The following is a 26923-nucleotide window of genomic DNA, read 5'->3' as shown; positions in this document are numbered from 1 at the left end:
ATAGACAATGCCTCAGTATGGTACGTAAGTTTCTTGTCCCTTTTTTGTGAGGGGGATTATGGGGCTGAAAGAGAGCGAACAGTTGTTCATGTGGGGGTATGCAGGACGGCTGCTGGAGATCAACTCGGTGGAGTGAGTGCCGTTAGACCAAGGACTTGAGCTTGGCTATCTTTAGAATAAGACAAATACATTCTTGCTGAGAGCAACCTGCGTCAAGCAAGCACTACATCGAAGTTCGGCCGCAATCTTAAGCCTTTCTTTCTCATTTTTCCTTTCTTCCTCTTTTTCTATCTCCTGTTCAAGCAATGCAAGCAGGGCAGAGCCGATAGGCCTATAAGCCCAGCCATATTCCTCCTCCTTTTCAGTTTCATCCGCCTGTTCTCCTCCTCGCAAGCTCTCTTCAAAACTCACGTCTCATCGAGCTTGTCGTGCTTTGATGACCCGTAGTGTGCTCGATGTGCGAGAACGTTTGGCAGGTGGCGAAGGTCTGACAGATGAATGTATGGAACATATCTTTTTTTTTTTTTTTTTTTTTTTTTTTTTTTTCAAATGAAAAGTGAAAGGTATGTGAAGGTAAAGTGTGTGAAAGCAAGGAATGTGATAGAAGAAGGTGTAGAGTGGTAAAGTATGCTAAGAGTTCAGACTCATAATATATACACTCGCATCGTACATTGTTGACATGACCTTTAATAACGTGTGTGGTGTACCGCACTCAGAGAGTGCATCAATAGCCCCAGCAAAAATTTTTTAGTGTCGAGATTTGCAATGCTTTATTTTCCCTTTTCATTTACATATAAGATACCTCTTTATTTCCACCCAGGGAGCCATGTTGGGGCCAAAGCCACTCTTTATAGCAGCCAATTTGCCTTCATGGCAGCCACATTTCGGCACGCGCAGACACCGTTTCGTTTTAATATATAAGAAGATATATAAGAAGATTGTTTTTTACGTGTCAATCATGCTCCAAAATAAAAATAGATGCATCACTTTTTTACACCTACACCTCTTTTTACACCAACAAAGGATTTCAGCGCACAGCACAGTATATTGCCATTATTTTTAAGTGTTGACAAACTAAACTTTTCTAGTTGGGACACTTGGATGAGGTTGAGGCCAAAGCACTCGGAGATGAGGTGGAACCCAAAGCACTTAGTTCAAAAGCCTTAACTCTCTTGCTGAGATTAAGGTTATCCTTTTTTCTGTCTTATGATGGAATCTGTTGGGAAAACAGCCAAATAAGCTTTTGGAAGACAACCTTTGCATCTTTCTGCCATTTACCGCCGAAGTTCAATTCCTCCTCGAGCTTTGACATCCTGAAAGATACCTGTTCTTCAGCATTCATCGTACATTCAAGGAACCATCACTCTTTAGCATCTGTAACAATGCCATATGACTTCAGACTTTGAGGCTCAACATTATCAACATAGGCCCTCTTTCGTTTCTTTCCTGATAATATCGAATCGAGTTGCACAATGTTCTTACCTACTCCTTGTTTAAAGTCTTCCTCCTTCACCTCGGTAACATTGAGAACAAAATCCATATTCAATCTTGTATGTACAGAATAGTCGACTGGCGCACTTCCTCGGCGTCCGACCAGATTTTTTTTCGCACGCAAGGTACATGTCTGACTTGAACAGCTTCGTAGCGCATACAAGAAAGGACGCAACGATCAGAGACCTTGTTGATTCATTTGAGCCGACCAGTAGGAGTGTTTGCGCTCTATCTTCAACTTCCTTCACAAGCGATTCAAAAGCTTGCACGCGTTCAGCTGTATCCAATGGCGCTGTTTCAATTTCGGCAAATTCTAGTAATAGCCAGTGCTTCTATTCGAACTGAAACTCTGTCAATTATGATGTTTCAGATTAAAATAATAAATATCAATTGACAAAGTTTCAGTTCGAATAGGAGCACTGGTAATAGCAGTGGAAGATCTGGATCTGGGTTAATAGAAAGATCATATTTATGACAGACGTCGGCAAACTTCCATTCGGAGAAGCTTTTCCTAGGACTTTCCAAAGATATCGTCAGTATACGCTTGGAGTGCACCTTGCAGACATGGAGCACATTACGTAATCTATGATCATCTTTGATAGACGTTGGAGCATCATGCTGCCCAGTGTAGGCAAAGATTTCTGTAATTGGTTTTGGAGGATCTTCGAGACCCGAGCTTCAAGAAACTTCCTAAAATCATCAAGAGTAATTGTTTTAATGTCATCAACGGTCCACGTGAACATAGCCTCTTCATCAGGCTTTACTCTAATTCCAAAGGGTTGAAAAATCATTCATAATATAGAGTGAAACACGAGAGCAATAGCGATATTTGGTATAATGTAATCAACTCATCCTTACTTACAAGCTGAAGAAGCACGAAGTTCTGGAAGTTGCCTTCGCAGTTGTGTCAATTCTACTGAGTCTTCAAAAAAAAAAAAAAAAAAAAAAAAAAAAACAGTCGTGTGAGAATGTCGCTTGCAACGAGCAAAGAGCTTAAATGATAACGAGAAATAAGTTCAATCACAACTGATAAATGTGATGTGCATATCGGATGCTGATGTTTCAGTTGGTGGTCACTGAACAATGACATGGATGGTTTTCTTTGCTGGGGCGCCAAAGACTTTGGAGAGCTCGCTTGTTGCACGAAGCTTTTTTGCATCTGGGTGTTCTGAAAGTGTGATAGTTTTTTCGTCCTCATCGTCAGCGATTATGATGGAGACATGGAAGAGATTCAATTTGTCGGCAGCAATCTCTCGGAAGTCGATTTCTTTTTTCTTCTTGATTACTTTTCTTAGATCGCCGATAGTGTCTTCTGATGAGAGAATGCCGTGGATTGTCCGTCAAAGATGTAAAAATCAGGATTGGTGTAAAGATTTATTTGCAGGACGAGTAACATATTGAAAGTGGCTGCTAATTTATTGATTACATCATTGATATCTGTGTTGTGCTGCACATCAAGTCCTGACTACATTTTAAGTGGGTTTCCAAAGATGTGACATGTGGCATGCCTCTCGCCACAGCACCCCAATGAGTTTCATGGGCTTTCATCTTTAGACATCATGCTTAAATGATTAACATGGGGATAAAGTAGTAATTGCGCTTGATGAATGTTTAAAAAAATTCAAAGAAACGCATCGCTGCTTAGTTGCTTGATCACCAGCTCAGCGTTATTCTGTCTACTGACCCCAACAAAACATTGAATTCCAGCGTCTTTGTTTTTTTTAATGATTGAGATTTTGGCTTCTTACTGTCCTGACACGTTCTTTTTTTTTTTTTTTTTTTTTTTCTCTCTCTCGTGAACCATTCCCATGGCTTCCCATTACGCTGAATAGAACTTTTCAGTTTGGCTCACTTCCGAACAGGAAAACAATAAAATAAACAATTTTATTTTTCTTCTCCGATGAGATTTAAAGGAACATGCAATGAATAATGGGCATGTGCGCGTCGAGTGTTGCAAAGAAGACTCCAATGATGTCTGGCTGGGCTGTTGAGTGCCGATTTGGCTTTTTTTTTTTATATTTTTCTGCTGGGGGAAGAAACGTGTCATTAAAATGGGTTATTTGAACATGAGTAGATCTCTCTTTTCTTTCTCCTACACACAGTCTTCTTTTCATCTTCATCTCACGTCTGTTCCTTCTGGGAACGTTCCATGTGTCAAACAATCACACTAAAAAGTTAAACCAGCTTTTATGTTCATTACTTTCCCTCTTGTCACTTCTAAATTCATCATCTAAACAAGAAAAGACGGCTCTCGTTCTCTCTCTCTTTTTTTTTTTTTTTTTTTTTTTTCCTTCTTGCGTTTCTTGCAGAAGCAAAAAAAAAAAAAAAAACGTAACACAGGGCACTTCAATTCTTATTTTTAATTTTATCATATTTTATTTTACTTTGTCAAGTTGGTCAGCATTTCATCCTTCTTTTTTCCCTTCGCTTAATATTTCACTCAAGATGATGAATTCAGGCAATTCGTTGTTACTCCGGTTGTTCAAGTCGGAGTTCTTTAATGCTTGGATTGCTGTGTCGTACCTTTATAAATACCCAGATGCAGTTGGTATACAACATTACCTCTGTAATGAGCTCAAAAGGTTTCCTTTGGAGGAAGTCGAGTTTTTCCTACCACAATTGGTGTAAGATTATTCTTTTTTGTTGGTACCTTTGCCCTGAAGAAGAACAAAAAAAAACTGATCGCTCTCCATCTTTTTATTGCTTGTCAGTCATCTGTTGATCAGCCGGCCATCAGAGTCAGTCGCGCTGGAAAATTTCATTCTGGATAGATGTCAGATATCTTCTCACATGGCCATCCTTGTAAGAGCAAAAAAAAAAAAAAAAACATATTGCAGACATGCAAAACGCAGAGATATATTCAGCGGAACAAAAAAATAGAAATCACGCTCCCGTTGATCGTATAAAGAGAAAGACCGGAGAGATAGGATCACTTAAGCTTGATCTTTGATCCTATTGCGATCTAAATAATAGCACCTGAATACACGTAACTTTGGCGTATTGTATACGCTTCATCATCTTTCTTCGAGGACTCTTTTACTGAAGTTAGATCGAATTATCAAAGGATGCATTGTCATGGATTTGATCTGTCGACTACATCAATGGAGATTTTTCATTGTTCTTGGATAGCAGTATGCTTACTGATCCTTCAACTTCCTCATTCACTACACATGCATCTTACCGATAGACGCTATGGTACCTCCAAGCTTACACGTCAGATCTTGCAGCATCACCCAATACACCATCGTTCAAATTGTGTAAACGTGTCTTCAACAAGTGTCAGGCAATTGTCTTTGCAACCGAAACATCAGAAGAGTACGAAGATGTTTATGGCAAGAACAGCATCTCCAAAGTCAAAGAGAATGCGTTTTCTGCCATGGTGGGTATGGGCGTCATGTTGGCAGCATTCGGTCAGCCTCTGATGACCAAGAGTCCTGGTCAATTGGCTTTGGCTCAAGGACGACGACCAAGAGCGTTCAGTGTATCCGATACCGTTGATGACAATGGCGCAGGGGATAGTCAAGTTCAACCGCAACAATTACAGCAACATCAACCAGGGAATCAGACAGAGTCTCAACAACCAACTAATCCCACTAACAATGTGGCTTCACACGAACGTGGCCGGTCCACGCCCGCTGGAGGCCACGTTGTCAAGAACGATGCTGATGTAGCTATTTCACCTAAATCAGCAACAGGAGAGCCTGGATCCCCTCATGCTTCAGTCCCAGGAATGAACATTACTGCACAGAGCATTCAGCGCAACCATTTTGTTTCCTCGCCATCACTTGAAGACCTCCGAGGGGGTCAAGCATTCAGACTGCGACGTGATCGATTCTCGAGCCCACGCCATAGCCACGACACAGCTCCTTCTTCACCTGTCAGTCTGAAATTCTCTGATCATGATTCAATTGATGGACGATCTTCAGCGGCATCTCTGGAATTGGCACGGCGCTCATACTTTCACTCAGAAATGCAGTTCTTATTGGCATTAGTTGATATTGCAACCAGACTTGTGATCGTGCCTAAACCAGCGCGTTTAAGCGCCCTTCGGGCAGAACTCACATTGTTGAACCACAACTTACCGGCTGAGATTTGCATTCCTCTTTGGTGCAAGGCCACAGTCGAAAAACCATCACATCACCGCGTTGTCCGTATACCACCTCAGGATGCTGTTGTTCTGAATTCTGCTGACCGCGTAAGTATCATGGAGACTGGAATCTTCTTTGGAGATCAGAAATTAAAAAGAAAGTTTTTAGAAAATAGTAAAAAAAAAGCTGCTAATATACAATTACTTCTCTAATGGTTTAGGTGCCATATCTGCTACAAGTAGAGATTTTGGAGACTGATATGAGTGTGGAAGAGATTCGAGCCCAACGTAGAGATCTTCATGAGTCTGAGGATGAAGGCGTTGATCCCCAGGAGGAGAAGGCTCGTACAAAGGAAGTAGAAATTAGCGAGGATGGGGCTATTAAACTCGAGGATGCAATCCCCACAAATGAAAGCAGTGAGGGAGCAAATAAAGACAGTTTTGGGCCAACAGTGGAAGAAGCTACAACCTCATCTAGCACTACAAATGGGCAGCCGACTGCGGAAGCGGTATCACGACCGCCTGTGGGATCACTTGCAGATCTGGCTATCTCCCCACCTGGGTCGCCGGTACCAAGCAGCCCTATAATATCCACCGATTCTACTGGAAGGATGAAGAGTCCTGCTCCATCAGCAGGTTCTGGTCGTCCAGTAACCCACTCGCGATCAAACGAAGCTTACCTCCAAACAGTCTTGAGGCGGCGAGCATCCAACAGTGCCGACGACTTTGCAGAAAAGATGAGGACTGCTGCTGTGATGTTGGCTCAACTGAGTCAACAACAGGCAGCACAACAGCCTGGTGCAGGCCCAAATGGCACTTCAAGGAGTAATTCACAATCACGGTCGAGTATCAAAGCTAAAGCTACTTCTGTGGAAGACATTCGTGCGAAAATAATCAAAGAAATGATGGCATTGGAGGAACAAAGGATGCAAAGGATGAAACTTGAGGGCGTCAGTAGTGGTGTTGGAGGGGGAGGTGGGGAAGGTGCTGGAAGCGAGATGCTGGAGGATGAGCGCAAAATTATGGCGAACGTCACCTCTGATGATCCGAGCGGTAAGGCAGCATCAACTAGTATCATTCATACTGATACAAAGGTTTTTCTGAGCGAAAATGTCTAACACCAATCTATATGATTCAATAGCGGCTGTCTTTGCTGAAGACTGGGAAACTAAAATGAATCGTATTCGCGCGAATTCTCCGTACGGCCATTTGCCTTCGTGGCAACTATTGTCTGTGATTGTGAAACAAGGCGCAGATCTGCGACAGGAGCAATTGGCATGTCAGTTGATTCGTGAAATGGGCTGGATCTGGGAACGTGCCAAAGTGGATGTCTGGATTACATAGTAAGTTTTTTTTTTTTTCATTTAACGCTTTTATCATTAAGAATGCTGTAAACAAGAGGTTTCGCGTTACGAATAGTACTTTTCTTTACTACTTTTTACCTTGCGGCAGTATGCGCATTCTCGTGACCTCGGACAACTCTGGCTTGATTGAGACGGTTCGCAACACTATCTCTATTCACTCGATCAAAAAGGACGCATACGCTCGCAGGCTGAATGAAGTTGGGGTCGTGTTTACACTCTATGACTACTTCCGACAGGTATAGGACCTATTGTTTGTTTTCCTCTTATGATCTATGAGCTTTGAGGCATGGAGATTGATCACTTACGACCAACTACTTTTTTTTTTTTTGTGTTTTTTAATAATATTATGTGTCAATGCATTGTTAGAAATTCGGCGACCCAGCGAGTGAGAGATATATTAAGGCTCAGGATAATTTCATGCGATCGTTGGCGGCATATTCTGTAATCACCTATGTTCTTCAGATCAGGGATCGCCACAATGGCAATATCTTGCTAGACACAGAAGGACACATCATTCATATTGATTTCGGCTTTATGCTCTCGAATTCTCCAGGATCTGTGGGCTTTGAGTTGGCACCGTTCAAGTTACCACAGGAATATTTGGATGTACTTGGAGGCGTCAACAGTGAAAAGTTTGCAGAGTTCAAAGTCTTACTGAAGAAAGCATTCATGGCGATTCGAAAGCATACAGAAAACATTGTGCTTTTAATTGATATGATGTCCAAAGATTCTAAACTACCTTGTTTCCAGTATGGTGACAATGCAGCACAGGCAGTTCGAGACCGCCTGGTCTTGAATTTGACAGAAGTGCAGGCGGAAGAGTTTGTAGAAAAGTTGATCATGAGCAGTTGTTGCAATGTGTTTACGCGACTATATGATACATTCCAATATTATTCGAATGGAATTTTATAATAAAAAAATAAGGAACATCAGAACACAAGAATAGAAGAAAAAAAATTTATAAATGGCAATAAAAAAAAACAAATTTGAAGGTATTGAGCATGCACGTGCGTGGAGAAACTTTTATTATCAGATTCTTCTCTTCTTTTATTTGTTTCCTTCCCGCGTCTTTTTACCAAATACGTAAAAAAGGAATGATGCTTCTTACACGTTTACATTGGCTTCAAGGACTCTCCAGGAATACTCTAAAAAATTCATCCCAACTTTTGATTGGATCACATGTCAATTTAGCCTCTTACTCCAGACTCCTCTCTCGCTCCATCCTATTGAAGCGGAATGATGTCAACAATGTTTTCTTGATCAGGCACCTTCATCAATCAGCTGTTACTGCCTCTGATGCTACTACTACCCAGCCAACTGCAACTACTGTTACTACTGATGCCGCTGCTGCCGTTGCTGCTACTATCCCCTCATCATCATCATCATCATCATTGCATTCAAAAGATATGGAAACACCAGTGTTGGCACACAGATCATATAAACGTGGAAATTACAGTCGATTTGAGAGAACAAGATATCCATGGACAAAGACGGAAGACGAGCTGGTAATGAAACTATTAAAAGAGAGCAGGAAGTTATCAGAATGTTACGGATATTTTCCTGATAGAACCACTGATGCAATCCTTTGCAGGCTGTCACATCATCGTACGAGAGCAAAGGCAGAGTATATGAAGCAGAATGACATTAGTATTAAAAGTGAAAGTCAAAGTCAAAGCGGAAGCGGCAGTGGAAGCAGTAACAAGGAAAGCGATGGCCATAAAAGTAGCGAGGATAGCCGCCTTCATATGAAAGATCTAAAAAAAAATAATACTCTTTTCAAGTATTTCAATTCTGCTTCAAGTCAATGGACCCCTTTGGAGGATCAATTGCTCAGAGAAAGAGTCAAGATGTTTAAAGAAGAAGGAGGAAGGATCGCTTGGGCAAAGGTGGCCAACACAATGATCGATAATAAGCGTTTATTACGGACGTCGACCAGTTGTCAACGACGATGGAATCTCCTCAGCAGCCAAAGGACTCGGAAGATCGGAGCTTGGTCTACGGAAGAGAAGGATGCACTGAAGGAGGCTATTGTTGAGCAAACGGGGCCTATAGGGAGCAGCGAAGACTATAAAAGGCTTGAAAAGCCTCCTTTAATCAATTGGCGGAAGGTGGCAGAGAGGCTTGGAACTCGAAATGAAACACAGTGTAGGTCGCGTTTCTTTAATAACTTTCATCCATAAGGCAAGCGGAGAGAAGAAGAATGAGGAGGAGAAGTGGGAGGAATGGTGGAGTGTCGTTCGCTCTGCTTTTAATCGCTACACATAATTTAAGGCAAACGTCTTCTCAAATAAATATCGAACGAATATCAACAGTCACGATAAAGTTTGGAATGTTCACGACAAAAAAAAAAAAAAAGATCCTACCTTTTGATTCAGTTCTAATGATGCTTGCTACACGATCCCATTGGCTTCATAGTCTCGCCAAAAGTGCTTTAGGAAGTCCAGCGAAAACTCTGTTGGAGTCACACATCAGATCAAACACCTTCTCCAAGTTTCTTGTTCCCTGCACTGCATTCCAATGGACCAAGACCAAGGGAAGCAATGATCTGTCAACGGTCCGATGGTTTCATCAATCAACAACCAACACTCAAGAAAAATCAGCACCATCACCTCCAAGCACCGATGAGGAGTTTGTCACTTCTTCAAGAGCTGCTTTTCTCTCTCGAGAAGAGAGACCATCATCGAGATCGATAGCCAAACTAGGTAAACACCCAGTGAGGTTTGCTAAGAAAAAGACACTCTGGACGAAAGAGGAGAATGAGCTGGCTGAGCAACTCCTAAGCCAAAGACTATCTGCTGCAGATTGCTGTGCATATTTCCCTAACAGGACACCAGATGGAGTTATCCATAAATTATCCACGCTTCGCAAGAAGGCAAGAGAAAAGGAGCTTTTGGAAAAAGGCAAAGTGGATATGAGACTCTACGTTCCGATTCCTAGACCTTGGACGAAAGAAGAGGATGAGGGCCTCAAAGAAAGAGTGAATCGCCTTAAAAAGGAAGGAGTTAAGGAGATTCACTGGGCAGATGTGGCGAACACCGTTATCGATGGCAGACGTATGGAACGCACTTCAAGTGCTTGTAGAAGTCGATGGAATTTCCTAGAGAATGGCTTGGTCTTGAATTATAAACGTTGGACAGAAATGGAGGATGATCGACTTTTAAATGCTATCAATGAGTATCAGGGTCTGTCCGACTTTAGAAAGGAAGGAGATTTACAGTCGATCGATTGGAAAGAAATTGCAAAGAAGGTTGGAACGCGAGATAATGCTCAATGCAGACGCCGTGCGCATGGAACTCTTTTGAAAAAATTGGAGGGACCTTGGTCTGACCAGGAGCTCAAGGCACTTGAAGAGGGATTCAATAAATATGGACGAGATTGGGACGAGATCGCGAAAATGTTGGGAACCCGTAGTGCTGACCAAGCAAGAAGGAAGTACTTTCATTTAAATAAATAAATACAAAATAAAAGTCGGCAGTCACACCAAACTACATATGAAGTAAAAAGGGAAAAGAGGAATCTTTTAAACCAACCCAACTTCAACAGCGAGTTCTAACCAAAGAATGATGCGTTCTACCGGATTGCAGCGGCTTCATAGTCTTGCTATCAGTACTTTCAAAGACTCAGCGAGAGTTTTACTTGATTCACACTTCAAATCGGCTTCCTTCTCCAAGATTCTTCTTCGTCCGATTGCATTCAAATGGAACAGTGGCAATCATGTCCCTATGATCAGACAACATCAGTTTTCCAATGTTCCTACCTCACCATCATCACTCTCAGCAGAGGGCAATACAAAAGCTAAGATAGTACTAAATCCGGATTCCCCCGCCTCTGAAAATGCAAAAGTAGCATCAACGCCGAAAAGAGCGGCTCGAAAGGGTAAAAAATCCGATAGATATTCAACTCTTGCGGGCCGATGGACAGCAGGGGAGGATGCAGTAATATTGGAGCTCTTAAAGCAAAAGGCATCTATGCCCGTGTTTTTCCAACGATTCCCCGACAGGACGACGGATGCGATTCATTGCAGGACATCGATACTTCGTCGAAGGACAAAAACAAATGAAAACGAAACGGATAGCGTTACGGCCGTAGGCCACTCTGATAGTGAAGAGGATTACAGCGACCCAGATCTTGATTTTAAACGTGGCGTTCCTATACCCGTATCCTGGACTGAGGAAGAAGATCAAATGCTTTGTGATAGAGTCCGTTTGTTTACTGATAAACGTGGGAATATTAGGTGGGCAGACGTCGTGAATAAACTTATCAATGGACGGCGAATCGACCGTACTACGGCGAGTTGTAGGAGACGATGGGAAGTTCTTAATCCCTCATCGAATACCAAGTTAGGATTTTGGTCTATAGAGGAAAGCAACAGGCTCATAGCGGCTGTGAACAAGCAATTGGGGCATTCACCAAAGAGTCCCAACTTCAAGATGGACAGTAATATTAGTTTGGTCAACTGGCAGAGTGTTGCGAAGGAAGTGAAATCGCGAACTGATATGCAATGTAGAAATCGGATGTACAAGACCTTGATGAACTTGCAAGAAGGACCATGGGCAGAAGAGGAAAACATGGCGTTCCATGAAGGAATAGCCAGATATGGACTGGATTGGAAAAAGATTGCAGAACTGGTAGTAACTCGCTCCCCATATCAGGTTATGAGAAAGTATCACATCAACTTGCGGTCGCAAGAGAGAAAACAAAGACATCAGGAGTTTATTCATCAAAAGTAAATAAATTAAACTAAACACTTAATGGCAGTCACTTTGTTGTGAATGAACCCTGGTTTTCTGCTTTTTTTTTTTTTTTTTTTTTTTTTTTAGTCCATGTAAAAAGAAAAAACGACTTTCTCTTGCTTTTTTACACGTCTTAAGACATTATATACCACCATGCATCAATCGACAGGAAGCAAATTTACACTTGACTCACTTATGACAAGGGTGTTACCTTCACTTGATGTCACAGTACCCATTTCCACAGAGGGAACAAAGAAGTTCAAGCGTATCAGACCTGTAACATCCACAACCCTAACAGCACCTAACACTCCTACCGCCCTTACTTCCTCTACTACTACCACCACCACTACTGCTAACATTACTGCTATCCCTGCCACCGAAATCGCTGCGACCGCTTCTGCTGATATTGGTGTTACAACAACATCCTTAGGATCAAAATTAGGATCACCCTCGCATCAACTAAAGACATTTAAAGATATTGAGAATGGAGCCATACCGATCCAAACAGCCTCATCATCATCAACAGCAACAGGAACAGAATCACAAACAGCAACAGAAGCAGGAACAGGCATTACAAAGAGTGCTAATAAGAAGAGGAGAAGGAAGCACCGAAAAGCAGCAGAAAAGGTTGCAGGGAAGCCAGAAACAATAGGAAAAGCAAGAGCGGCAGGAACGATTACGGGGACAGCGATAGAGACAGAAACAGGAACAACAATAATGTCCAGTCTTGATACTACAGAGGATCAGGGGGGAAAGACTAGAAAACAAAGAAAGATTGAGCATTCACCATCACGCCAGGTATTGTGTGTGGCTTTTTTTTTACTTTGATTGTTACTCTTTTTGTATTTATTTTGTTCATTGTCAAGAACTGCTCATTGATATGTCTTATCTTTTTTTTTTTTTTTTTTTTTTTTTATTCCTGCTGGGATAGCATGAGTTAAGAAAAAAGAAATTACGCCGGGATTTTGATGCAAGACCGGAACTTGTTGGTATATCCAAGGAGGAAGACTTTTCAACCCTATTAGTTAAGCATGTAGAGGAAACGAATAAGAAGCTTCAACGGGATTTAGAGAAACAAAGTCAAGAGATGGAGGCTGCACAACAAAAGCAAGCTGAGCAACTCTTGAAGGCCACTCTGGGAACAGCTTCTTTGACAACAGAGCCTGAAGCGCAACGAAAGCAACAGCAACGGCAACAACAAGAGAAAAAAGGATCGGATCAAAAGATAAATCCTCATAGCCCGTCGTTTGTACCACGAAAGAACTGTAACTTCTGGTTGAAAGGACATTGTAGAAGTGTAAGTCTAAATACTATTTGATTTCCATTTTCTGTTTTTATATTTTTATATTTATATATTCATGTACAAGTGTTAGCTGCTTACTTTCTCTTTCTTTTTTTTATTTGCATATTTTTTTATAGGGAGTGAATTGTACATTCAGGCATGATCCTGCTTTAAGGAACACAGCGTCCACCACGACGACGCCAACAATAAGTGATATAGCAATTGCACAAAACTATGTTTAAATATTTAAAGATAAAAAATTGATCCGCCAAAAATTTCTCCTTTTGTTTGCAAGAATATGCATTATCTTCACAAATATTTACATAAAGATGTATAGATACATCATTCGAAAACGATTGTCGTTTGCTTGAATTTTTTTTTTTTTTTTTTTACTGATGATTTCTACACATTTTTTCAAAATCTTCACTGCAGCGGCCAATGGACAATCCCTCAAAACGAATGAAATGTATTTCAAGAAGAGTTTTTTTTTTTTTTTTTATTCTGTCGGTACTCCAAAATACTATGTGAATTTAAGCCTCCTATAAAAATAAAAAATAAAATATTTTTTCAATGAGTTCAGAGTTTATCATAAAGGCATAGTATATAAGCATATCAAGACATGTATATAATTAAAAGACTTACAGGGATCTCAATTTCACCGGCATCGATGGCATCACCAACATCCTTGGGGTTCTGACCATCGACGGTGCATCCGACGGAGAAGGCAGTTCCGAGGATCTCCTTGACGGTGCCAGAGAGCTCACGGGCCATGGACTTTGGACGCATGATGCGAGCAATCTCAATGACATCATCAATGGAGATGTTACCGTTGTGCTTGATGTTCTTCTCCTTCTTGCGATCACGAGGAGCCTCCTTGAGGGCCTTGATGACCAAAGAGGAAGCCGAGGGAACGACGGAGACAGCGGCCTGACGGTTCTGGATGGTCAACTGAACGGTGACACGGAGACCCTTCCAGTCCTGGGTGGCCTTGGCGATATCTTCACCGACCTTCTTGGGCGAGAGACCGAGAGGACCGATCTTGGGGGCAAGAGCTGAGGAAGCTCCGACCTCTCCTCCGGTGGCACGGAGGTAGATGATCTTGATCTCGTTAGGGTCCAACTTTGGTGGCATGCTGGATAGATAACCATACACACACACATGTCCAAGAATAAATATATATATAATAAAAATAAAAAAAAGAATCGCGATCAGTTGGACAATCCTTGTTTGCTGCTTAAAAGACATGATCTTCGCTCCCCTTTTCCTATCCATTGCTCCTGTTTTCATGCATTATAAAAAGTCCATGAAAGAATTCCAAAGTAAATTGCAGGCGAAAATAAGGAATGGTTGTCACTCTCTAAGATTCTTCTTTTTTTTTTTTTTTTTTTTTTTTTTTTTCTTCTTCTTCTTCTTGGCCGCAGTCCAAGAGCTCCTCAATAAAGAACTCTCCAATGACGTTTATATGTCCATATCCAGATTGCTTAAAAAAAAAAAAACAAAAATCATATTTCATTGTTGAAGTTGTATTGGATAAATGTGTTGGATAAGTTGATGGATGCGTATGTTGTATCCATCGTTTCCTTTAGATGGATTTGTATGTATGCCTTCATCTTTTTTCTTTTGCTGTTCCTTGCTCCCCTCCTTTGATAATTGATCTATAAATGTTACACGTGACTTGGCCAATTACATGAAAAGATCTGAAGAGAGAAAGAAAAAGGCCGTTCAATTTTTTGGCCATCTCTGTACAAAATAATGAAAAATGAAAACGTGATCACAAGATTAAGAAGTGATCTCGGCTCTTTTGTATTTCGTGAACCCTATGTTTTTTTCATCAAACTTCTCTTTTCTTTTTTTTTCTATTTGTTCAGACGGTAAGGGAGCCAAGAGGGGCTTGGATTTTATAGTTCTTGGATGAAAGGAATAGATCGACGCGTGAGAGAAAGAAGAGACGGAGAGAAACTGATGCACGTGAAAATGGATAGAACCAAAGACTGGAACAAAGATAAAATGCCATTCAGTCATGTACATGTACCTCTGATCTGGTAACACACACATGCAAAACCATTAGACAAAAACATTGTGGAGAGAAAGGGAAACATGGCAGACCCGTGGGCAAGGAAATATCCATTCAATATGGATCTATAAACAATCACGTATAGCTCACAACATGTACACACACATGCTTTCATTGTCTGGTCCTTTTTCTGACACTCGACCCGCACCCCCTTCCTTGATTGGTTGTTTGTTCTTATTTCGCTTTCTCTCCTCTTCTTTTCTCTTTCTCATTCCTATTCGAACCTCTCATTTCCATCTCTTTCTTTCTCCCTCTCATCACCTCATTACTCTTTATTTTACTCCAATAAAAAAACATGACTGAAACTCTCAAGTTCACTGCTGCAGATATTGGCAAGGTGCAACACATCCTTGCCAACGACAACCATGAGCATCGTCGTCAGATGCTTGATTTTGCAGCCAAGGACCCTATCTATGTTCCTCGTTATGATATCTCACTTGAGGCCAAACGTGAGTTGGCGTTGCAACGCCTTCGTCGTTTAGCACATGCGGGATACATCTCCGTTATGGACTTTGAAAAGAATCCCCTTCGTGTTTTCTCTGCACACGAAATTGCTGGTATGATCGATGGAAGCATGGGTACAAAGGTAGAGTATCAAAACCACCGTATTTGATCTTTATACGAGGAAACAGTATGGTCCGTTTTTTTTTTATATGTATACCGCTAAATCGCACGTAATTACTCTCCCTCCTGAATCAATAGATGACTGTCCAATGGAACTTGTTTGGAGGTACCGTGATCAAACTTGGGACAGAAAGGCATCGCAAACTTTTGCCCAAGATTGATGATATGAGCGCGATTGGGTGCTTTGGTCTCACAGAGCTGGGCTATGGCAACAACGCGATCGAGATGGAGACGACTGCTCACTATGTAAGTTTCTTTTCATTAATGTTTCTGATCCTATCCATATGTCTCTGCCCACCCAACTCGATCCACACGATAATGCGCATGAATATGCATGCTATATTCTCCCGTGTGAAAGAAAAGAAGGGCGAAAGAAAGAGTTTTGGGGTGAAAAGAACGAACTGATGATTGCATATGGTGGCAATGTCTTATTTTTATTTTTATTTTTATTTTTATTTTTAATTAGCTTCCTGAGACACACGAATGGGAGATTCATACACCCACAGTCAAGGCCCAGAAGTACTGGATCACCAACGTAGGTTTTGTTGCTGCTATATACCATACTCTCTTGGTTGGAATCAAAATGTTGCTAATTTTTTTTTTTTTTTTTTTTTTTTTTTCCCTTCCTCTTTTCAGTCCGCTGTTCATGCCAAGTGGTGCATCGTTTTTGCCCAGACATTTGTTGCTGGCAAGGATGAGGGTATTCACGCTATTTTGGTCCGTATCCGTGAGGAAGACATGACTCCCTCCAAGGGTGTACGTATCGAGGATATGGGTGTCAAGTTTGGCTGCAATGGTGTTGATAACGGTAAACTCTTCTTTGATCATGTCCGTGTCCCTGCTGAGAACATTTTGAACAAGTACTCCGATGTCTCACCTGACGGAAAGTTTACTTCTTCGATTAACAACCGCCGTGGGTAGGTTATAATGAAACATAATTTGTACGTTGATTTATACATATCATTTCAATTGCAGGATTCACTTATAAATCTTTTTTTTTTTTTTTTTTTTTTTTTTTTTTTTTAAAAAAAAATAAAATAAAATAAAAAAATAAAAATAAAAATACATAGACGTTTCCTCAGAGTCGCCGATCAATTGCTATCAGGTCGTCTCGCGATCGCTTCGCTCTGCCAGGGTGGCGCCAAGGTCTGCTTGGCCATTGCTTTCCGCTATGCAAACAGTCGTCTTTGCGTTGGCCCCAAGGGCAAGAGGTACATGACCATGATCTACTGTTTTTTTATTTTTATCCGACAAGATATACGAATTAATATTTATGCGCTTGTTTTTATTATTCCTCTTTAACTTGCAATAATAGTGATACGCCCATCTTGGTCTACCAACTCCAACAACGTGCTCTTCTGCCTTTGCTTGCTCAGACCGTTTGCTTGAACATTGGATTGAACTACTGCAAGGAGCGCTGGGCGGCAGCATCGCTTAAGAAGAATCCAGCGGATGCGGAGGAAGTGGTTCGTCTCTGCTGCGTGATCAAGCCTCTTGTGACCTGGAACAACGAGCGCGTGGCGACCACTTGCCGTGAGCGCTGCGGAGGTCAGGGCTACTTGTCCGTGAACCGTTTCGGGCAATTCATTGCATTCTCACACGCTGGCATGACCGCCGAGGGAGACAACTCTGTGTTGATGCAGAAGGTTGCAAAGGAGATTGTCACACTTTTACAAAAGGGACAGTTGGACCTGAGTGGATTGCCTAACCCCAAAGAAGCAGCCAACTGGGATATCACTAGCTTGGATACCTTGTTCAAGTTGTTCCAATTGCGTGAGGTTGGTCTGTTCAAGGAGTTGGCGTCAGCAATGCAGAGCAAGATGAGCAAGGGTAAGCCTTTGTTTGATGTCTGGATGGGTGAGGAATCGGATACGATCCAGGCAGCTGCCAAGGCCTACGGTGAACGCCTCTGCTTTGAACAGACGCTCAAGGCTATCTCGACTGTCGATGGGGGTGCCAAGTAAGTCTTTCTTCCTGGGATTATATGTAATTGAGTGGAATACAAAGAAACTGACATTAACTTCAAATGCTTTTGTAAAAAAAAAAAAAAAAAAAAATAGGGCTATCTTGGAGACTTTGTTGCGTCTTTGGGGGTTGTCGATGGTTGATCAGTATTTGGCCTGGTACATGACTCGCGGTTTGGTCTCGCAGCAGACGGCTATGAAGGTGCCTCAGCATGTGCGAGATGTGGTTGCGATTGTTGGAGAGCACTCATTGTCGATCAGTGACATTATGGGTGTGGATGAGCGTTTGATCTTTGCGCCCATTGCTGGAGGCTCTGGTGGTTGGGAGATCTATAATGAGATCGACAACAAGGGTGAACTGATGTCCCATGAACTGCTCCAGACCAAGGGCTTCACAGCTCATGAGGCCTTTGGTACTCCCAAGTTGTAAAGGAAAGAGACGAAAGGTTGTAAATAGCAGCAGCGGCACGCGTGTTAAAGTTTCTTAAAAAAAATAAATTTAAAAGTGATTTTCATGTGTGAATCAACCTTTTTTTCCACAGCCACATGTATAGAAATTATAATGTGAAAACATGGATAAAAGTTTTTTTTTTTTTTTTTTTTTTTTTTTAGTTTTTTAGTAGTAACATTATAAATATATATATAAAAAGAAGCGGAGAAGAAAGAGAATGTCTAATAAAGAAAAAAAAATTTTTTTTTTTGTCCTGATCCAAGTATGAATGGTTGTTTTCTGCAGTCCGGCCGCGTCTAATTGATGGAAGTGATCGACAAACTCCCATTGTTCTCCGACTTTGAAATAAAGAAAAGGTTGCTTTTTTTTTTTTTTTTTTTTTTTGCGTGTGATTTTGTTTGATTCACCCTTGTTAGACCCTTATTTTTTTTTTTTTTAATCCTTGAGTATCCTTCTCTTCTTGACGGAAGCTTCGTCCAGAACATCACCCACTGATGTTGCTGTTGTTTTTCCTGCGGTTGGTGAGGCATTTGTTGTAGTCTCACCATCGACAAGAGGAGATAACTTGCCACCATTTTTGATCACATCCATCTCTTTCAAATGCTGCAACATTACGTTGCGAGTCTTTTCCATCAAATCATTGACATCCTCGACTGTCATGCCCGTCGTAGGGATAGGTTCCAACACTCGGATCTCAAGTTCTCCACCAGGGAATGAACGCTTTGAAGAGTCATAGATGTGGGAGTATCCTTGTGAAACAATTGGAAGAATAGGATATTGAGCTTGGATAGCCAAATGGAAAGCACCCTTCTTGAAAGGTAGGAGATCAGCAGAGTCAAGACGAGATCGTGTTCCTTCAGGGAATATCCAGATTCCAGACTTTTTTTTTTTTTTTTTTTTTTTTAACGAGTCCGTGAGCCCAAAAAAGAGTCGTTTTTTTTTAAAAAAATTAAAAGCACGGAAATGTGATTTGCCGGTTAATACAAATTAAAGGAGGTGAGGAGAGTCGTATAAAATAGTAACCAGAAATAAATACGTACGTTATGTTTCTTCATGTCTGCAACAGCCTGAGTAGTTGACTCGATCGCCTTCTTGTGATTCTTGCGGTCAATGAAAATGGCATTACTGAGTTTCACTGAATGAAAAGAGTGTAAAAAACAAATTGAAACGGAAGTGTCAGCAGCCTGTTCCTTTTTGATCATGAGTGTCTTAACTCCTACAGAAATTCTTTTTTCCTTTTTCTTTATGCCACCAAGGATTGGATTATTTCTCTTTCCACCTTTCAAGTCGCTTTCTTCCATGCCTCATTAGATCGAATGAATTTGGCTTCGATCCTGTATGTTGCTATGAGGTAATGGGACGGCAGATTGGCGAGGATGTCCTATCGATCTGGTTACTCCATGCTGATATCATGTTGATCTTTTTGCCCGATCAACGTCTGTGATCGCAACTTCATTGTCCTTGTTTGACTTGCAATAGACATTTTCTTTCGAGATTGGATTACTTTTCTCCTATTCTTCCTCCCACCTCTGGGATAAGTAAATGCCAATAGCAAACCACGCAGACATTGATATGCACACAGATCAATCATCAATAGAAACGACATGATGTCAAAATGACCCTTTTTTCCCTCTTCCTCCCCTTCCTTCCCTTCCTCCTCTGCTGCAAAAGGGTAATAAAAAAATGATTTTTTTTTTTTTTTTTTTTTTTTTTTTTTCCAATGGGGAGGGGAATTACTTACTAAAGATGCCCAGGAGAGGAAAGTATTGGAGCTCCTTCTTGGCCATGACGACACAGTGTTTAGGAAAGACTCTTCCGAGGACCATCATATCCATAGATGATTGATGATTGCAGACTACGATGGCAGGATAATTTTGCAAGTTTTCTTCGCCGACGATGCGATAAGAGACACCACAGGTTTTGGCAGCGAGGAAACAAAAAATTCTGGAGACGATGTAGTTGATCGCATAACGTTTATCGATTAATGCACAGACGATTGAGACAAGACAGCCGAGAACGGACATGACCAGGGTAGCAAAGAGGACGACACAACATTTTGAAATGAATTGAAGCGTTTTTGGAAGGCGTTGTAAGATACGAGGAAGGAGGAAGAAATAGAAGAGAGGAAATGCTGCCACGAAGACAGGAGTGTATGGGGATGACCCTGATAAAAAGTGAAAAAGTAAAAAAAGAAGTTATTAATAACGTTACAACAACAAAAAAAAAAAAAAAAAAAAAAAAAACTTTTTTTAAATCAATGATCTATACAAGAAAAGAAAGAAAGGTCTTGAACTCGATGGTTTTTCTTTTTCTTTTTCTTTTCATCATTATGATTTTAGGTGTGATTGTAAGATAGATTGGGAAGAGAGGAAGAAGAGTCAGTGTTTACATGCTTACCTGTGGACATTGTGAATGAGAGAATGAAAGTAATTAAGTGATCGCAATGTGATGTGAACCTTGCGTAGGATGAGTTTGAATTGTGAATGAATACAAGCTAAAAGGAAAACAATGAAAATAAAAATAACCAGATAAAGGATGGTGGCAAAGAATGAAAAAAAGGAAGGAAGGAAGGAAGGAAGGAGAGAAGGAGAGAAAGAAAGAAAGAAAGAAAGAATGGAGGTTAATGAGAGATAAAGAGACTTTTTTTTTTTTTTTTTTTGGGTCAAGCATCCGTTTGGCCGTCTATTCGTTAAACGAGTCACTTGCTGAATTAAAGCAAACCTACACATTCACATTACACGATCGAATGCACAGGCACAGCTGCTCGTTTTAAAATAATAAAATGGCATTCATTCATTTATTTATACCGATTCTTTTTTGGGGTAGAGGCCACTCTCCTGTGTTCAGATGTATAAGCTTGGTTCAATGCAAAGGAAAATAAAGATGTGCCTTGCCCCAAAATATATTCAAGATTTCATATAACCTATCCTTCCATCCATCTCTCTCTCTCTCTCTCTTTCTCTTTCTCTTTGGTTCTGTCTCTGTTATATCAGCACCCTCTTGGCTCTTCACCATCTGGTTTTTTCCCGTCCCTCTTCCTCTTTGTTTGAACTGTAGAAATTGCATAGTATATAGCTCTATGCTCGATTAGACTTACTTCTTGAGGTTCAATTGAACTGAATTTGATTATAACTTTCCCTTGAAAAAGCTATTGTACTCTCGCTCTAGATGTTTAATCGTAGCGATCCTTGTTTTGTTTGAAAGTATAAATGTGGAACTGTCTGGGGTGCGTATGTCAATGTGGATAACAAGAGAGGGAAAAAAAAAAAAAAAAAAAAAAAAGACAAAATGGATAAAAGAAGAGAGAAAAGAGATGCAAAGGAGAAAAAAAAAAAAAAAGCAACGAGGTTTTGTAATACAACACATTTGGATGTTGGAAGTACATAACATGCAACACAAGAGCAAGTCAAGCACAGGACCTTCAACTCTTATTTGGGTAATTGGTATTAGAAATATGTCATACGAATTGAGAGCTCACTCTTCATTCCTCCCAAAAAAGCTATCACATGGAAAACAGATCTCTCGATCACCGACAACCTGCTCCGTCCTGCTGTCAAGTTGAAAGGGATAAAAAAGTCCGAAAGATCAAAAATGAGCGCCTCTCCAAATACCTGCTACACCACACTGGACTTGCTTCCTAAACCGCGTAGTAATGTATCTTTTATAATTTTGTATTATGAAACGTTATTGACATCTGCTGGGTGTTGAATTTGATCTCTCACCTTTTTTTTTTTTTTTTTTTTTTTTTGAAGCACATGTTCATACTTCAAAAACATATCATCTCCCTTTCTTGCTCCCATTCAATCTACTGTCTCTCCCAGGTCTATCATCTTTGATCGTCCTTATACTGGTTAGTGCCTGTAGTAACAATAAAGGTAATAATGGTGGCGGTGGTTAGTGATGGTAGTAAACAGTAAATTGCGAATTGATGTCGCACGGTGCACTCCATTCACACAACATTCCCATGCCACACCTTAACAAGAATTATGCAAGATCAAAAACAGTAGGATACACTTTGTCAGCAGATATGTCACAGATTCTTTATAGTGTATACAACTTGTAATTAAGATCGTTTGTTCTGTGAGCCAAACAAAGATCACGTTCATTGCGGCTCCTGTCAATGCTGTTGGCCGTTGATGGTTAAAAAAATAGAACAAACAAAAAAGAAAATAATGCTTATCCTTACTAAGCACACGACGGTCCACATGCACATTCTGCTCGGCCTTGGAAATATAGTAAGACAAAGGGTATCCTAATGACAGGACGAGCGAGATAGTGTTCCAATACCTCTGCGTGAGAAATCGATTAAAGAAGAATTACTCTAGGAAGATTGTTATTATTAATTTATTTTTTTTATTTTTTTTTTTCTTTACCCATATTTTATCGTTTAAAATAGACAGAGAATGTTTGTCTGTCACTTTCTTATCTCTTTAGGATCTTGAAGGCTCGTGCACGCATCAAAAAAAAAAAAAAAAAAAAAAAAAAATAGAGGCCCATAAAATGGGGAAGACGCCGCATACACATTGAACTCGGCTTGGGGGCAGTTGGTGGGCTACGTTATCGTGTGAAAACTCCAGTGATCCCTGTTCCGCCCACAGCCTTGCCTGCCATTTTTTCTACCGAGACTCCCGAGATCGCAATCAATCCGTTGACAACTCTCTGCCCTATATCTAAGTCAAGAAAAAAAAGGGATGAGATAGATCAGTGTTTCCGCCTCTGCCTTTTCCATCTGTTTCAGGATCATAGATAGCAGCATGTATGTCATTTTACCTTGACTCTCGTGATGGGATGACCAAGAAGAACTTAGTCAAGAGGTTCTTGTCTTTCTGCGTGATAAAATCCAAGCAGTAGACATCCGTGACTTAATCTTGCATTATAATTGTTATAATCACACAACTATTTTCATCAGGGGTAAGAAAGATAAAGCCAAAAGAGCAGAATCCACATCGATCTCAAGCTAGCTCTCGCTACTTCTACCTCATCGGAGCTAATCCTCTCCTTGTGTTGCGAAAGAAAAGTCGATGGCCTTACCAGTGGACATCGTTTCCAGTCAAACTATTGGCCATCACAAAAACACCGAATGAGTCAGGGTTCGACCACCTTGCATGCTTGCATGGAACAAATCCGTCCTCGTAGTCATTCCTGGTGGTTCAGTAAAGGTAGCTTAGTAAACTAAAAAAAAAAAAGATTAGTTCATCCTTTCCAAAAAAAAAAAAAAAAAGCGCCAGGGGCTTCATTCACATCTTTGGCAAAGTGCTGCTAGCATGATATGTCTTAAGCTCCTGATGGAATAACAAATTGTAGGTTGCAGGTTAGCAAATTGTGCTTCTTATTTTTATTTTATTCCCCTGCACGCTTTTAGCATGATGCAGTAAGGGCCATGTTTTATGACAAGTTTATGGTCGATGCTTCGGAAAGAAGTCTAATCACAAGGCGTTCACCCCAGCAAAGTATTCAAGAGAAAGGGAGTTATGTGATCATGCTCGGGTACAGTCCCATTTCAAAGCTACTTAATATGACATAGCGCTCACCCCACGATTTATTGAATTCCTTCTGGGAGCCGACGCTCTCTCAACAAATTATGACTGGACATACCAGATATGGATCCGCCATAAATTGGGGATAGTCCAGGCTACTAGAGACCATAAGATGAACTTTACGCCATAATGCCTTGGCAGTTACTCGTTAGTCTACTACGTGTGAGTTCTTGTTGTCCAGTAGGCGAGCCGTTGGGGACATTGGATGGAATGTTTCTCTTCTCTTTACTTGCCACAATTCGAGACAAAGAGACTCGAGTATATCGTCATGTCTTCGTTTATCTGGAGGCGCTCAATGGATTACTCAGTCTTCCTATCATCCCAACTGACCTCCCCGTCATGCCAACAGTGGGCCGGTGATCTCCCTAGCAAGCAGTGGTTTACACCAGCATACTAACGCTCATATTTTTTTCACTAATGGACTTGAGTGGTGCAATGCATTGTTGATCTATAAGGAGCGGTATGGTGTACCTTATTACAAAACTTTCCTCGTGCGCCACCGGTACACCATCCCAGAAACTATCGACGGAGAGGAATTTCTGAGTGATGGTGGTGCACTACATTGAAAAAAAATAAAATAAAATAAAATAAAAATAAAAAAATACATCATGGTGAGAGACTCACCAGTGAAAACCATTGCTGGCAAGAATACGCGGATATTATAGTGACCCGTATCTAGTCGTGGAAAAACTTTATTTTGTCGCGTTTCCTTAGGCTCATCACCAGCCTGAGGAAGAAGTTCATGTTCACATGCACGTACTGAAAGGCAAATGTGGCCTGCTCTCGCAGACAACACTAAAGGCTTTGAATTCAGTGGGCATTTCAGCACTGACTACGTTGCTGAAGCAGTATTGGGATTTAAACCGTTAATCAGCACGTTTAATTGACAACCCCCACAAAGATTGCCATGGCTTGCTAGAATAGGCCCCAAATGCTGTCCCTATGGCTGAGTCGCCTGTTGCCTGCCAACTTTTAAGAATAAATCCGAACGATGCCATCTCTTGAGTCCTCACTTGAACAATCCGATGTATCCCATCCAAAGCAATGGACTTTGACTATAATAGCTCTCATTTAGGCTGTGCAGCAAGTGACGAAGTTATGTTACAGGACCAAAATTGTATAAAATATACTCTGGCGAGAACCATCAGGCAGATAAATCCCTTGGATCGTAAAACGGGCAAATTCGCCCGTCCGTTTAGCTTTCATCAACTCATGGACAGGCCAGATCCAGTTCTCTATGCTTTCTACTAGCAGAAAACAACCGCCTATTGCATGCCAAGGAAGGAAAAGAAATCAGTGAAAACCAATCAGCAAAAGAAATCAGCAAAAACCATATATCAAGCTATATCATCACGATGTACTATGTCCACTATTCACTTGCCTCTACTCCTTTGCCCGTCTAGCGACTTTTACCATTTTGGGTAAAGAGATCACGTTTTGTTTAAACAAGATCACGATATTTAATGAGCCTTTCGTATTCCGGGCTGCCTACAACTTTGTCCAGAACGAGGACAAAGGATTCTTTAAACAATTCAACAATCATTATCGAGACTTGAAGGAAAGATCTTTGAGCGGCACGCACCCTTAGATCTGTTCTATGCGTTCCACAACAAAAAGCTAAAGCAAGGGTTGTTCTCGATTCCCACGCCCGTCCAGCACCAGCGCACGACAAAACTCAAGGGCGAAATCTCTAAATTTGAGCCTGTTACTTTTCCCAGACGTTTGTTTGAGCACTCAGTACCAATCGTCGGATGGGGAAGGTTATGAATGGGGAGTTCAATACAAGGAGAGTCTAACCATAGAGGATTTTTTAGAGGTGCACTGCAAGCATGGCTCCTGAAAGGACGGCTCCGTGGCAGCGTCTTTTACTACCCAAATCTGTTTCGTTCGGGACCAGATATCGCCTTTGTGCTGCGGACCTCCGACCAGCTCTACGCTGTGTTTATCCGGACGAAGCTCTGCCCTGGCGGAAAGTACTTGGACTTGATATACGCTCAACCTACGGTTGATAAAAGGCTCCGAGGCTGGGATGGTGACAAAATGCGGGGTAAAGAGTCTGATTCTGAACCTGATTACATGTCATGACGCAACTCCTTATGATTACTGATGGAATATGTGGGGTTTTCTTGTTGAAGAAGCAGTTGGCTTGCTCGATAGTGCGAAAGGCGTCGAGTGAGTACATGAGCAATCAAGCTCGTCTAGTAAGACAGACAAAAAACCAATGTTGGTGAAGCTGTGCTGGGAGTTGGAAGACACATCAACAAACGATATGTTGCAGCAAAATATATAAACCACATTCCCAGGTGCGTTACCCAACTTGTAGAAAATGCTAGTTCTCCTGGGTCTTGAAGTTGATGTCATCAGGTCATTACAGCTGGAGGTAAGTTCTTTCAGTACACCTTTCTTGGCGCCTAGAGTTACTAAATCCCATGGGCACTGGTTTGTCTAGTGCGACAGTTTCTATACCTCAGCGTCAGGCGAATGGTATTAATGCTGGGTTAATTGATTTATTAAATTGGACCTTCATGCCTCAGTTAATACATTTTGAAAATCGTCAACATTTCTTCAACACTGTGGTCGTTTTGAAGGGCTCCTTGCAGCGGTGTGAGCACAATGGACACTTACTGCAGAGAATCGCATTTTCAAAGTCGGGTCGTATCTCTCTCTCATCAGTAGAGGTGATCTGTGGTCTCCTCTCTAAAAAAAAAAAAAAAAAAAAAAAAAAAAAGAGTATTGTCTTGACGCCTCTTCATTAAATACCTTCAGTATAGGACATTTCTCATAGACCTTTTTCTCTGGATAGAAAAAAAACTCCCTCCAAGAGTTGTGAAGGAAATAGTTCTTCGTTCTTATTGGCGAGAAAGTATTAAGGAAATAAATGATTTTTCGCTCCCCCATGAGAGCCACCAAGTTGCACCGGATTTAAATGAACAGGGGGAGAGAGGGGGGGATCGAGATCGAACGATGGAATGATCCATGGAAATTTTAAACAAAAACTCCAAAAAACATTGATGTAGGGAAACAGGCAATCATGGTCTTTGGCTGATGGGAGAAAAGAAGAGGCATTTTTCTTCAATCCAGGCTCTTTAAATTCTTCAACGGTTCTTCTGGCTGGCCTTGGAGTTTTTCTGTCGCAGTGCGCATGCAACATGAGCAAAAAAAAAAAAAAAAAACAAAAAAGATGAGCCATGATATTGCTGTAGAAAAGTGGCATTTGTAAATATGCCACATGCTGTGAACGGTACCAGTTTTGGAGAGATGTATCCATCTGTTCAGACTTTAATTGAAAAACAACGTTGAAATGGATATACAATTA

The 26923-nt window shown here is 41.1% G+C and overlaps 10 protein-coding genes across 10 annotated transcripts; 6 read left to right on the top strand and 4 right to left on the bottom strand.

Annotated features, from left to right (window-relative positions):
• Window positions 1-1493: 1493 nt before the first annotated feature.
• On the bottom strand, window positions 1494-3039 carry BCR41DRAFT_371419 (hypothetical protein; the record flags this gene model as incomplete). The annotated part of the gene is made up of 4 exons (XM_022026605.1): window positions 1494-1783; window positions 1887-2167; window positions 2354-2413; window positions 2918-3039. The coding sequence occupies 4 exons, from the start codon at window positions 3037-3039 to the stop codon at window positions 1494-1496; spliced, it is 753 nt and encodes a 250-aa protein (XP_021880696.1).
• A 769-nt stretch (window positions 3040-3808) lies between these two features.
• BCR41DRAFT_355155 (kinase-like domain-containing protein) lies at window positions 3809-7912 on the top strand. Its single transcript, XM_022024458.1, has 7 exons — window positions 3809-4115; window positions 4203-4293; window positions 4679-5686; window positions 5800-6631; window positions 6720-6921; window positions 7031-7178; window positions 7309-7912. Exons 1-7 carry the CDS (start codon window positions 3937-3939, stop codon window positions 7852-7854), a joined length of 3006 nt encoding a protein of 1001 aa, XP_021880695.1. The 5' UTR covers window positions 3809-3936; the 3' UTR covers window positions 7855-7912.
• A 93-nt stretch (window positions 7913-8005) lies between these two features.
• On the top strand, window positions 8006-9242 carry BCR41DRAFT_355154 (hypothetical protein). The gene has a single exon (XM_022024457.1). The coding sequence runs from the start codon at window positions 8037-8039 to the stop codon at window positions 9120-9122; it is 1086 nt and encodes a 361-aa protein (XP_021880694.1). The 5' UTR covers window positions 8006-8036; the 3' UTR covers window positions 9123-9242.
• Window positions 8798-10447, top strand: BCR41DRAFT_91108 (hypothetical protein). Its single transcript, XM_022031082.1, has one exon. It carries the CDS (start codon window positions 9143-9145, stop codon window positions 10394-10396), a length of 1254 nt encoding a protein of 417 aa, XP_021880693.1. The 5' UTR covers window positions 8798-9142; the 3' UTR covers window positions 10397-10447.
• Window positions 10448-10473: 26 nt separating this feature from the next.
• On the top strand, window positions 10474-11688 carry BCR41DRAFT_355152 (hypothetical protein). Its single transcript, XM_022024456.1, has one exon. It carries the CDS (start codon window positions 10503-10505, stop codon window positions 11670-11672), a length of 1170 nt encoding a protein of 389 aa, XP_021880692.1. The 5' UTR covers window positions 10474-10502; the 3' UTR covers window positions 11673-11688.
• Window positions 11689-11774: 86 nt separating this feature from the next.
• BCR41DRAFT_422795 (hypothetical protein) lies at window positions 11775-13222 on the top strand. The gene is made up of 3 exons (XM_022030204.1): window positions 11775-12473; window positions 12607-12972; window positions 13095-13222. Exons 1-3 carry the CDS (start codon window positions 11829-11831, stop codon window positions 13197-13199), a joined length of 1116 nt encoding a protein of 371 aa, XP_021880691.1. The 5' UTR covers window positions 11775-11828; the 3' UTR covers window positions 13200-13222.
• Window positions 13223-13393: 171 nt separating this feature from the next.
• BCR41DRAFT_355150 (ribosomal protein L11) lies at window positions 13394-14282 on the bottom strand. Its single transcript, XM_022024455.1, has 2 exons — window positions 13600-14282; window positions 13394-13496 (listed from the first exon to the last, which is right to left on the bottom strand). Exons 1-2 carry the CDS (start codon window positions 14242-14244, stop codon window positions 13488-13490), a joined length of 654 nt encoding a protein of 217 aa, XP_021880690.1. The 5' UTR covers window positions 14245-14282; the 3' UTR covers window positions 13394-13487.
• Window positions 14283-15188: 906 nt separating this feature from the next.
• BCR41DRAFT_355147 (acyl-CoA dehydrogenase/oxidase) lies at window positions 15189-18095 on the top strand. Its single transcript, XM_022024454.1, has 7 exons — window positions 15189-15617; window positions 15734-15901; window positions 16122-16190; window positions 16292-16572; window positions 16726-16866; window positions 16971-17615; window positions 17716-18095. Exons 1-7 carry the CDS (start codon window positions 15327-15329, stop codon window positions 18047-18049), a joined length of 1929 nt encoding a protein of 642 aa, XP_021880689.1. The 5' UTR covers window positions 15189-15326; the 3' UTR covers window positions 18050-18095.
• A 393-nt stretch (window positions 18096-18488) lies between these two features.
• BCR41DRAFT_355144 (1-acyl-sn-gylcerol-3-phosphate acyltransferase) lies at window positions 18489-20660 on the bottom strand. Its single transcript, XM_022024453.1, has 4 exons — window positions 20468-20660; window positions 19812-20234; window positions 19111-19205; window positions 18489-18949 (listed from the first exon to the last, which is right to left on the bottom strand). Exons 1-4 carry the CDS (start codon window positions 20475-20477, stop codon window positions 18506-18508), a joined length of 972 nt encoding a protein of 323 aa, XP_021880688.1. The 5' UTR covers window positions 20478-20660; the 3' UTR covers window positions 18489-18505.
• A 1967-nt stretch (window positions 20661-22627) lies between these two features.
• BCR41DRAFT_387117 (hypothetical protein) lies at window positions 22628-26383 on the bottom strand (the record flags this gene model as incomplete). The annotated part of the gene is made up of 11 exons (XM_022027863.1): window positions 22628-22740; window positions 22841-22872; window positions 23102-23212; window positions 23666-23740; window positions 24079-24164; window positions 24242-24439; window positions 25405-25606; window positions 25684-25805; window positions 25900-26018; window positions 26233-26304; window positions 26368-26383. The coding sequence occupies 11 exons, from the start codon at window positions 26381-26383 to the stop codon at window positions 22628-22630; spliced, it is 1146 nt and encodes a 381-aa protein (XP_021880687.1).
• Window positions 26384-26923: the final 540 nt, after the last annotated feature.

Source organism: Lobosporangium transversale (genome assembly GCF_002105155.1).
Source record: "Lobosporangium transversale strain NRRL 3116 chromosome Unknown BCR41scaffold_22, whole genome shotgun sequence".
NCBI lineage: Eukaryota > Fungi > Mortierellomycota > Mortierellomycetes > Mortierellales > Mortierellaceae > Lobosporangium > Lobosporangium transversale.
This window is presented reverse-complemented; position numbering and strand designations above follow the sequence as displayed.